This window comes from Bufo gargarizans, chromosome 7 (genome assembly GCF_014858855.1).
Source record: "Bufo gargarizans isolate SCDJY-AF-19 chromosome 7, ASM1485885v1, whole genome shotgun sequence".
NCBI lineage: Eukaryota > Metazoa > Chordata > Amphibia > Anura > Bufonidae > Bufo > Bufo gargarizans.
In genome coordinates this window covers 34,552,285-34,564,997 of record NC_058086.1, presented here as the reverse complement: position 1 = coordinate 34,564,997, position 12,713 = coordinate 34,552,285, and the positions used below count along the sequence as shown (strand labels likewise).

The following is a 12,713-nucleotide window of genomic DNA, read 5'->3' as shown; positions in this document are numbered from 1 at the left end:
CATACCAGACTCATTAGGCAAGGATGGCATGGTGGCCAATGTAGGGTCAGGAGAACACACTGGACTTCCGTACCCAGCTCACGAGAACCGGTCGTCATATCATTTCTGGAAGGTTACAATCTGTGCTATGAAATCACACGGCCGGTGAAAGTGTGCAAACCCTGCAAGAAAACAAGTAATCCATATTACTGCATAAAAATAAGAATGACCACACAAAGCCTGAAGTGTAGATCTGTCTATCTATCTATTTCCTATCTATTAATGAATCTCATACCTATCTATCTGTGTGTCTCTCTCTCTCTCTCTCCATCATTTTGCATCTCCATGCGTTTTCACACTACAGGAATTGGAGCTTGAAAGTTGATTTGTTTTGCCAAAATCGCCGCCTTAAAAAACCAGGCATAAACAGGAAAGCCATAAACCCAGTGAGTGATCATCCGTCCCGAAATGATGAACCTAAAGTAAAGCATGGCGCTCCTCCCGGCGCTCTGTCATATTAAAATCCCATTCTTGTTTGCTGTTTATTCGTCTCTCATGCATTTGTGCGCTTTTCACAGCATCGCGCATCCTGTAGAGTCAGTGAAAACTTTTTTTCTATCATCTATTTTCTATCTATTAATCTATCTCCTATCTATCTCCTATCTATCTCCTATCTATCTCCTATCTATCTCCTATCTATCTCCTATCTATCTATCTCCTATCTATCTATCTCCTATCTATCTCTCTATCTATCTCTCTATCTATCTATCTCCTATCTATCTATCCATCTCCTGTCTATCTATCTATCCATCCATCCATCCATCTCCTGTCTATCTATCTCCTATCTATCTATCTTGAAATTTGTCATGATGTAAGAGAGCCCAGTGGAGCATCGCAGGCCTGCAGGAGAAGGAGCGAGGAGCCGGTGCTGAGAAGCAGATATGTAATCTTTCCTTTACAGGTTCGGTCCCCCCCCCCTCCCCCCCGCCCCAATTCTTTCCCAACTCCTTTAAAGGGGTTTCTCAAGGAATCATTTAAAATGGCTACTGTAGGAAGGCGCAAGGGTCCGTCATTGACGAAGGTACGTGTCACCGAGGTTCCTGGCCTCGGTGAGATAGGAACCAGTCATTTTGTGTGTCAGCGGCAGCTAGTGCTCGCTGACACTGTTTTTACTTAGTGTGGCTGAAAAGCAGCCGGTTCTTATTGGGAGCAGCCAAAGAGCAGGGTGGATGGCTGTTCCCCACGTTCCAGGCCAGGTTTTGGGCTGGGATTTAAAAACCCAGCCAGCAGCTCAGCTGGGTGTGGAATGATCCTCCAGGTGATAGTGGAGCTGTGGAAGTTCTGTGTTTGGGAGCTGAGGAGTTCCGCCATGCTGCAAGGATGAGAGCCGCCTGTTGGGAGTCAGGCGCCCTAAAGCCTGCTGTGGACTGTCAAGTGACCCTGCAAAGTATTGTTTTTCTTTTCTGCCTTTTTGTGTGAATAAACACAAAACTTTTGCTTTTCAACCGTGGTCTTGCCTCTGTATTGCGTCCGCTTACCCTGCCTACCAGAGCAAATCCCTACACTACCTAGGGGGGTGAGGGGACGGGGTCTCACTACACACTACGCTCTGGCACTTGCATATAGTACATACTGGTGAGCGTTCCTGTCAGGCTGCTCAGCCGTGATGGCATATCGTAGGCAGGATCACATCATTACCATCAATTGTAGAATAGTTTAGTGTGTAGTGAGGACTCGCCACCCTCACCAGTTCTGCAAGCGGCAGCAACCAGTTCTGCTCATATTCTAGGACAGGTTGCTAGTGGCCATTATAAATCATTCCCCCGAGAATCCCTCTCCAGCCTCTAACAGAGACTAGAGGGACTGGTTCACATGGGGAAAACGGGTCAGGAGAGTCCAAATTGAAAAAAAAAACAACAACATGAGCATATCTGTTAAAGGGGTTCTGCACTTTCATGTAACTGATGATCTATCCTCTGGATAGATCATCAGCTTCTGATCGGCGGGGGTCCGACACCCGGGACCCCCACCGATCAGCTGTTTGAGAAGGCAGCGGCGCTTCAGCAGCGCCGCTGCCTTCTCGCCGTTTACCGCCGGCCCACTGACGTCTTGACTAGTATGGAGCTTAGCCGCGCCCACACTAGTTGATACAAGTCGTGACGTCAGTCAGTGGGCCGGCGGTAAACAGTGAGAAGGCCGCGGCGCTGCTGGAGCGCCGCTGCCTTCTCAAACAGCTGATCGGCGGGGGTCCAGGGCGTCAGACCCTCGCCAATCAGAAGCTGATGATCTATCCAGAGGATAGATCATCAGTTAAATGAAAGTGCAGAACCCCTTTAAAAACTATAGCAATCCTTGAAAACCCCTTTAAGGCTAGTAAGTAAAGAAAAGGAGTCAATAGATATAAAAGCCATGACAGTACATGAAATAGACAAAATTATTTATAGCAGTTCTGAAACTGAAGACGAACTCTGCTAAAACTGGAAGACTAAATTATACACAGCTCAGGAGCCAGTGGTGTCATCTCGGTGCCGGCAGGACGCATTAAGGAATTAATTAGGTGCCAGAAGTCATTTTGGGCACATATTTGCTGCTGAGATTAATTCAGTCCTGGTTTAAAGGGCTTGTGTCATCTCAGACTTTGATGGGATATTCCGGCTTCAATGAGAGTGAGCAAAGATCTTGAAAACGGGTTGTCTCATCTGGGACATTGGTGGAATATCGCTATGCCGCCAAAGTCAGATAGGTGCAGGTCCTGCCTCTGAGACCTGCACCCACCTCCAGGACGGACCCAGAAAGTGAAGGGGAGTGAACTCTGCAAGTGCGGAGTGCTCTCCATTCATTTCTATGGAATTTCCAAAAATTGCCGGGGGAGCATGCTCAGTTATTTTCAGAAGTCGCATAGAAATGAAAGGAAAGCGCGGCCAACGCTCCATTCATTTCTATGGGACTGCCGGAGATAGCTGAGCCAGTGCTTGGCTATTTTCGGCAGTCCCATAGAAATGAATGGAGGGCGCCTGTGGATGTGCAGCTGCTCTCTGCTCACTTCGGGGGTCCTATTCTGGGGATAGATGTGGGTCCCAGAGGTTTGACCCGCACCTATCTGATATTGGTTGCATATCCTATCGATATACCACTAATGTCTAATATGAGACAACCCCCTTAATACAGTATAATAAGAAAAAAAGACACCGATGGCACAGAAAAGCAGGGTGGATAAAAATCTATGATTTTTTTTTTTTAAATCTAAAAAATTAGATTTTTTTTATTTAAATGATTATTTTTTTCATTTAAAATCATTTTTTTTTTATATAAAATGCTTTTTGAGGAAAATATATTACCATCCAAAGGTTATTCCATCATAAAATAAAGGTTAGTTTTTTAATTATGTAAATTAAGGCTGTATATGTTTACTTTTCTGGGTAAATAAATTCCATTAATCCATTCACAATGTCCTGCTCTTCCACAGGTTTTTGTAAGATTATTGGGCAGTTGCTCTGCCTACAAGATATTATCAGATGCTTGGTTTACTTTTGCAGTTCTCAAAACTGAATTTGACTCAGCAGAGATCACAGGCCTCTTCTTCACAGCAAAAATGTTATAACATGAACAGAGTTGAGAAAAAGACCTTAATCCTAATTTCTACAAACCTATGAATACAGAATCCACCTAATCAAACTAATATGAAAAGTTGTTATTCTAAAAATCTTCATCTACTTGCATATTATAAGTTATACCAGCAAGAATTAGTCTTTATGTAGAAAACTAGGATTTAAATCAAATCCAGCCTGCAGAAAAGTAAAATGTCGGTTTGAGAGGCCACTGACAATTAGTTAGTACTTTGCAATAAATAGGCCATAAGACATATAGGGGGTTATTTGCGAACAGAAATACGTCTATATCAGGAGTATTTCTGGCGCAGAATACGGCGCAAAGGTTCTTTACACTGCAATCTGCGACTTTTCCACGCTCACAACAGGTTAAAAAAGTGGGAGTGGTGTGGGCGGGGAAGCGGACAGGACGGCATTTTCTACGCCTGGTTTAGGCGTAAAAAAATTGTCTAATTCTATACTAGCAAGGGAGCTGGCATAGATTTAGAAGCGGTGAATGATCTGCCGAAGTTATTTAGAAGCCGGCGCCTCTATATAACTTTGGCGGATCCACTGCCAGCGCAGGGCCTTATTAAGACCAGCATCTAAAATGGCAGTCTTAATAAATGACCCCCATAGTGTGAAGATGTGTGCACAGAGTCTGTATTATCGCCTGCCAATCATTTAAAGGGGTTGTCCGGGTTATATCCCCATTTTCACCACCCAGGCAGCCCCCCTGAGCATTTCCTACTCCGATGCTCTCCTTTTCCCTGCACTGAATCGCGCAGGGCAAAGGCATTTTCTGGAGTTCCGGTGACAAACCAGGCTCTCCATGGGGCTGCCAGGCGGAGGCTTCTGCCCAGCAGCAAGCCTGGTGACGTCACCAGCACTGATGGGCGGGCTTTAACGCTGCCCTAGCCTGTAAAACGGCCAGGGCAGCGGTAAAGCCGGCCCATCAGAGCCTCCGCCCGGCAGTTTGTTATGGTAAATAAAAGAGCCGTTTGCCCTGCACAATCCTGCGCAGGGCAAGGGAGAGCATCGGAGCATGAAATGATCCGAAGCCAACATCAGGGGGGCTGCCTGGGTGAAATTATGGGTATGTCCGGGTTCAGCTCTGAAACCAGACAACCTCTTTAGATACAATGACCGTAGCAGAAATGAACATGGAGGCTCTACTGGCGCTCTTTCGTATTCCCTCTGCCAGGACCGGACAACCTGCAGAATGACCCTTGAAGAGGTTGTCCGAGCTAAGCCTCATTCACACGTCAGTGTTCCACATTTGTGTGCTGAACGTGTTCTCCACGGACAGCACACGTCCCCATTCATTTGAATGTGTGTATTCACACATCAGTGTTTTAGCACGGTCTGTGGGTCCGTTTTTTTTTTTTTTGGCACGAATGCATGCTCTATTTTGTCCATGTTCACAGATCCATCACGCCCATTATAGTTATGGGTCCGTGAAAACTATGGATGCAACACAGATGCCATCCGTGTTTCATCTGTGTTTCACGGATCATTACAAAAAATTGAAACTGAATCAGTCCAAATTATCCAACCATGATGTGTATGTAATAAGCCCCAGAGGCCGGGGGTGCAGGGGCTGTAGCCGCATCCGGGAACAGGTGCCTGATCGTCCCTCTACTACAGAGGGGGGGGGGGCACACGTCACAGATTTTGCATTGGCGTTCACGAATCAAGTCTTAGGCCTCATGCACGGAACCATATTCATGGGCGGGGTCCGATCCGCATTTTTGTTTTCTGTTCGGATGCAGACATTTATTTCTATTGGGCTGCAAAAAATGCAGACAGTATACGGAGTTCATCCGTGTGCTGCCCACATCTATGCAGCCATTGCGCAAATTATAGAACATGCCCGTTTTACGGCCAAGAAGAGGCATTTCTATAATAGTGACCGAGGAAAGTGCAGGCTGCACACGGAAGGTATCCGTTTTTTTGCGTATTTGCAGTTTGTGGACTGCAAAACGGCAAGGGTCATGAGGCCTTAGAGTATGTTCACATGGTGGATTCTGCGGTTTGAAAAATCTGCTGCAGAAATCTGATGTTGACCCTTTAGAGTTCTGCCACGGATTTGCCGATTTAGGCCTCGTTCACATTTCCGTGTCAGTGTCACGTCTGTGGAAAAAAAACATACACGTTTGATCCGTAAGGATGTCCGTGAAGGATCCATGGTTGGTCCGTGTGTCTGTTTTTACCATCTGTGTGTCATCCCTAATTCACTGACGTTGCTCAGCTGAAAATTAATTTCCAAAGAATCTCCTATTAGACGGACACAACACGCATGTGTGTCAGTGATTTTCACGGACCCATGGACTTTAATGGGCGTGCTTGGTCCGCATCATGGATCAAAGTAGTGCATGTTCCCACGGTCAGTAGAAAAAAAAATACTGGAATGTTAAAAGACACATTTAAATCAATGGGTACGTGTACTGTCCGTGGAAAATGCGGACAGCACACGTCAGTTAAAAAACGGAAATGTGAACGAGGCCTTAGCTAGCACGGAAAAATCCACAATGTACAATCTACAGCATGGCCAACAATAGGAGGTGGGCATCAAATATGTCTGCCACGTGGGCACTAAAAGCGGGGGGATGCTAAGAGTAATTGACAAAACTTTAGGCGCGTCTACCACCTACACACACTGGAGGCGGCCATTTTGTTTCCTACAATTCACTAGAAATCCATCACAGAGGAATCAGGTTGAACGCACCTCATGTCTCTTATATGGCGATCATGACAGGTCCACAATATGGCTTCCCCAGCTGCTGGAATCATACTTCACCTACCGCAGACGCGGCTCCGTCCCTTCTAGACATCTTAACGTTCACAAAGGACATCGGGTGAAGACAGAAGGAGCAGTAATGGGCTGCAGAACGCAGAATTACTCCCGTCTTTGTATCGTCTCAAATACCTTCCGGAAAAAAGCACTTCCTCCTCCATTCCCATCCATTAAATCAATGCTACCTTAAAGCGACACACACGCTTTTCAGATACAAGCGGATAATTCTCCGTGGCTATAAAACGTCCTCCTTAATTGACCTGACTCGGCCATAAATACAGAACAGTCACCGGTTCATTGCCCTTTATCCCATTGGATGTAGCAGGACGCAGTGCAGCACAAGCATCAGTACACGGGCCATCGGGAACGGATACTGCCGGCAGCCATAGCTTCAGTACTGCCCAGGGACCCTCTGCACGGAGATGGTACTGCATGTTACATGGGCGTCAGCTGGAGACGACTTCTCTGACACTTACAATTTAAAGGGCATCTGTTAGCAGTTTTGTACCTATGACACTGGCTGACCTGTTACATGTGCACTTGGCAGCTGAAGACATCTGTGTTGGTCCCATGTTCATATGTGCCCGCATTACTGAGGAAAATGATGTTTTATTATATGCAAATGAGCCTCTAGGAGCAATGGGGGCGTTACCATTACACCTAGAGGCTCTGCGCTCTCTGCAACTGCTGTGCCCTCTGCACTCTGACAGGGCTAGACATGATGACGCTTTCACTGCCTGCTCCTGCAGAGAGAGCAGAGCCTCTAGGAGTAATGGTAACGCCCCCTTTGCTCCTAAAGGCTCATTTGCATATATTAAAACATTATTTTTCTCAGCAATGCGGGCACATATGAACATGGGACCAACACAGATGCCTTCAGCTGCCAAGTGCACATGGAACAGGTCAGCCAGTGTCATAGGTACAAACCTGCTGACAGATGCCCTTTAATATGAAGTTAGAAAACTTTGCAGTATAAAGGGTTGGTGCAAGAACAATATTTTATGACTTAGGCCTGATGCACACCACTGTATCCGTTATTTGTGGATGCGCAAAACACTCCTAGGGTCAGTGTGGCGTCCACATTTTTTTGTGCACCCATTCACTTCAATGGGTCTGTAGTCCGCAATTTGCAGACTCTTCCCGTAGCCATATGTCCATTCGGCAAAAGGATAGAACATGTCCTATACTTGGATGCAAATTGTGGACCAACGAAAGTCAATGGGTCCGCAAAAAATTAGGATGCAACACTGAAAGTATCTGTATTCTGCGGATAAGCAATTTGGGAACTGCAGAATAAATACGGTGGAGTGCATGAGGCCTTATCCACAGGGGCTGTGTGTGAACGGAGCGGCAGTGCACATGTGCGACCACCTCTACGTTTACTGTGTACAGGACTGCTGAGTACAGCGCTCGGCTATCTCCAGCCGTCCCAGAGGAGTGAATGGAGCAGTGGTCACGCATATGGGGGGACTCCAGTACTTACCTTCTTCATACCTCCTGTAGATTGGCGAGGGTCATTTGGCATCCTAGTCAATGAACTGTTTGAAGAGGCCATGGCGTCCCAGTGACCGCCGCATCGCCTTCGTTTTTACGCTGCTCTGTACTTGGCGGAGGTGGCTGCCAATATGGCGCAGTCTAGGGCTAAAACAATTACTCGATTGAATAGAGTAATTCGACACAAAAAAAAATCCTCTATGCAAATTTTTAGCATCGAGGATTCGTTTGTGTCATGTGACCACGGAGCGGGAGTGAAGCGCTTGCTATTACTTACCGCTCCGTTGTCACCCACCGGCCCGTACCGCGCTGCACTTTCAGCCCTGACACATCGTCAGGACGTATGACCCGACGCTGTGTGACGTCAGGACGCGGAGAAGAGGACGGAGGAGATTGGGAGCGGCGCCCCTACAGGAAAGGTAAGTACTGGCACTGGGGGGGCAAGCTGATGGCACTTAGGTGGGCAAGCTGATGGCACTAGGGGGGGCAAGCTGATGGCACTGGGGGAACGGAGCTGATGGCACTGGGGGAACGGAGCTGATGGCACTGGGGGAACGGAGCTGATGGCACTGGGGGAACGGAGCTGATGGCACTGGGGGAACGGAGCTGATGGCACTGGGGGAACGGAGCTGATGGCACTGGGGGAACGGAGCTGATGGCACTGGGGGAACGGAGCTGATGGCACTGGGGGGAGCAGCTGATGGCACTAGGGTGGTGGAGAGCTGAAGGCACTGGGGGAACGGAGCTGATGGCACTGGGGGGAAATAATGCACTTGAGCTGATCGCACAGGGGGGAACGAAGTGTTGGGGTCTAAAAAGTTTTTATAAAGGAAAACAGTCTATTAATTCATTTTTTTCTTATTAGAATACTCGATTAATCGTAAAAATAATCGGTAGAATACTCGATTGCTAAAATAATCGTTTACTGCAGCCCGAGCGCAGTCCCTGTCACTTGAATGGGAAGAAGCTCTGATGCCAGGCACATCTGCTACTAAAAGCACGGAGCTGTGCCCACTGAGGAGCTCCATGGCAAACACATGCAGACTAGAGAAGAAACAGTCATCGTACAGAGGGCTGCAAAGGGTTAAATTAAAGGCAGTATGTTCTTGGACTACCAGGGACTTCCCATCTATTCTCTCATGTACTGACTTGAACAGTATCATACCTTCTCTGCGGGAGATCTGTGCAAGAAGCAGCGAACCGACTGGGAGAAGGATCAATATGTCTCTGATAGAGGATTACTGTGCGGCTGTCACTATAGGAGTCCACTAATAGAGAGCGCCATCTGATCAACTGCAGGCCTGCAGAATGGCAGCGGAGGTGCCAACTCCACAAATAGTGCCAACAGACTACTCCCAGTAAACAGGGCACGATGTGTGCCTCCCCTATACAAAACTGCCACCAAAGTGCCCACAAATACCAAAACCTCCATCTGTGTCCCATATGCGGTGTCAGAAGAGGCCCCATACAAATACTGCCCCTCCTAAACTGGGCCAACACAGTGCCTCTTCATAACCTGTGCCAACAAGGTGCCTCTTCACAAACTGTGTCTGCCTAGTGCCGCTTCGTAAACTGTGCCAGCATAGTGCCCTTTCATAAACGGTGCCAGCATAGTGCCCCTTCATAAACTGTATCAACATAGTACCCCTTCATAAACTGTGCCAGCATAGTGCCCTTTCATAAACGGTGCCAGCATAGTGCCCCTTCATAAACTGTATCAACATAGTGCCCCTTCATAAACTGTGCCAGCATAGTGCCCTTTCATAAACTGTATCAACATAGTGCCCCTTTATGAATTGTGCATAGTGCTCCACCATAATCTATACTAGCATAGTGCCCTTCATAAACTGTGCCAGCACAGTGCCCCTTCGTAAACTGTGCCAACACAGTGCCCCTTCGTAAACTGTGCCAGCACAGTGCCCCTTCGTAAACTGTGCCAGCACAGTGCCCCTTCATTAACTGTGCCAGCACAGTGCCCCTTCATTAACTGTGCCAGCACAGTGCCCCTTCATTAACTGTGCCAGCACAGTGCCCCTTCATTAACTGTGCCAGCACAGTGCCCCTTCATTAACTGTGCCAGCACAGTGCCCCTTCATTAACTGTGCCAGCACAGTGCCCCTTCATTAACTGTGCCAGCACAGTGCCCCTTCATTAACTGTGCCAGCACAGTGCCCCTTCATTAACTGTGCCAGCACAGTGCCCCTTCATTAACTGTGCCAGCACAGTGCCCCTTCATTAACTGTGCCAGCACAGTGCCCCTTCATTAACTGTGCCAGCACAGTGCCCCTTCATTAACTGTGCCAGCACAGTGCCCCTTCATTAACTGTGCCAGCACAGTGCCCCTTCATTAACTGTGCCAGCACAGTGCCCCTTCATTAACTGTGCCAGCACAGTGCCCCTTCATTAACTGTGCCAGCACAGTGCCCCTTCATTAACTGTGCCAGCACAGTGCCCCTTCATTAACTGTGCCAGCACAGTGCCCCTTCATTAACTGTGCCAGCAGTGCCCCTTCATTAACTGTGCCAGCACAGTGCCCCTTCATTAACTGTGCCAGCACAGTGCCCCTTCATTAACTGTGCCAGCACAGTGCCCCTTCATTAACTGTGCCAGCACAGTGCCCCTTCATTAACTGTGCCAGCACAGTGCCCCTTCATTAACTGTGCCAGCACAGTGCCCCTTCATTAACTGTGCCAGCACAGTGCCCCTTCATTAACTGTGCCAGCACAGTGCCCCTTCATTAACTGTGCCAGCACAGTGCCCCTTCATTAACTGTGCCAGCACAGTGCCCCTTCATTAACTGTGCCAGCACAGTGCCCCTTCATTAACTGTGCCAGCACAGTGCCCCTTCATTAACTGTGCCAGCACAGTGCCCCTTCATTAACTGTGCCAGCACAGTGCCCCTTCATTAACTGTGCCAGCACAGTGCCCCTTCATTAACTGTGCCAGCACAGTGCCCCTTCATTAACTGTGCCAGCACAGTGCCCCTTCATTAACTGTGCCAGCACAGTGCCCCTTCATTAACTGTGCCACCACAGTGCCCCTTCATTAACTGTGCCACCACAGTGCCCCTTCATAAACTCTGCCACCACAGTGCCCCTTCATAAACTCTGCCACCACAGTGCCCCTTCATAAACTCTGCCACCACAGTGCCCCTTCATAAACTCTGCCACCACAGTGCCCCTTCATAAACTCTGCCACCACAGTGCCCCTTCATAAACTCTGCCACCACAGTGCCCCTTCATAAACTCTGCCACCACAGTGCCCCTTCATAAACTCTGCCACCACAGTGCCCCTTCATAAACTCTGCCACCACAGTGCCCCTTCATAAACTCTGCCACCACAGTGCCCCTTCATAAACTCTGCCACCACAGTGCCCCTTCATAAACTCTGCCACCACAGTGCCCCTTCATAAACTCTGCCACCACAGTGCCCCTTCATAAACTCTGCCACCACAGTGCCCCTTCATAAACTCTGCCACCAGAGTGCACCTTCATAAACTCTGCCACCAGAGTGCACCTTCATAAACTGTGCCAGCACAGTGCCCCTTCATAAACTGTGCCAGCACAGTGCCCCTTCATAAACTCTGCCACCATAGTGCCCCTTCATAAACTGTGCCAGCACAGTGCCCCTCAAGAAAAATGTGCCCACATACTGTCCCACCACAAAATGTCCCACTATACACTATGCCAGCATCATGCTAATTTATAAACTAGGCCAACACAGTTCTCCCCATAAACACTGCCAGCAAATATCTTACATCACCTACAGAATTCAATAATAGAGTTCTGCCTGCCTGTAGTCCCCACTAGGGGGAGCTCGCCACATACATACCGGTAGCTCACATTCAGTGGTAGAAACCTCCACTAGATGGCACTGCAGAGACAGCTTTCTTTTATAGTGAGCTAATCACATACTTTTACCCAGGGGGCAGTCCATGTCCTATTCCCTTCCTCCGCCTTGGCGCTCTCTACAAGACAGATCGCTACAGCATTACGACCTGGATGAATGAGGACCTTCACAGGCGTACCCTGCCGCGATCTACAGCTCACACTGAAATTAATGGGAGCAACATAAATGCAGATGTATCTAGCTCCCCCTAGTGGCGCCTGCCATAGCCTGAATATCTTCTCTGGGTATTACAGCTCTGCTCCGTTCAAGTGAATGGGGCTAATTTGCAAAACCGCATGGAACCCACGGACAAGAAAGGCGCTGTTTTTAAAGGAAGAAAATCAGCTTTTGTTTCTAATCTTAGATCAGATTTCTATTGTCTGGCCTGAGAGTAAACTCAGATTTTCGGCGTGCCCGTCCCTCTTTTCATGAAGCTCCGGGGTTCCTCAGGCGTCTTGTCAGTGACAATAGCGGTTATCGCGGATAAGTGACACGGTGTGACATTCGCTGCTGCCTGAGCCTGGGTATGAGGTCACGTGACCGTGGCGTTCTCCAGCAGCCGTGGCTAATTACTATGATGCCTGGCACTGAGCTCCATTGTTATCCCCCCTCCCCCGCATTCACACACTGCTGCTTATTATAGGACTGATCCGTTTTCTTAATTATACAGAGCAGATCAGCAGCGTCAGCCTCTATAGATTTTGTACATGCCTATGGGGTCCCGTATTCAGTCATACATGTAAAGAACAAACCCGGTGAACCACAAGTCTAAGCATACCATGCCAGCTAGTCAAAATTATAGGTGAATATTAGGACTTTTCAGCATGTAATAAGCAAAGTTTTCCCAGAACTCGGAAAACGCCCTTATTACCCATCAAATAACATTTCTGGAGTATGCCTGTACCCCTACTATTCCTCCTGGAAATGTATGAAGACACTGACAAGTGTGTTTGCGGTCATTCTTCTTG

At 48.1% G+C, this 12,713-nt stretch overlaps 1 protein-coding gene across 6 annotated transcripts in view; it reads right to left on the bottom strand.

Moving 5' to 3' along the window:
- The window catches only part of TTLL7 (tubulin tyrosine ligase like 7), a 181,195-nt gene that overhangs the window by 146,105 nt on the left and 22,377 nt on the right, over positions 1 to 12,713 (bottom strand). For all 6 annotated transcript variants that reach the window (XM_044301436.1, XM_044301437.1, XM_044301441.1 and 3 more), the window contains exon 2: positions 6 to 161. In XM_044301436.1, coding sequence (XP_044157371.1) covers positions 6 to 30 — 25 coding nt within the window. In that variant the 5' untranslated portion in view covers positions 31 to 161. The remainder of the gene's footprint in view (positions 1 to 5; positions 162 to 12,713) is intronic.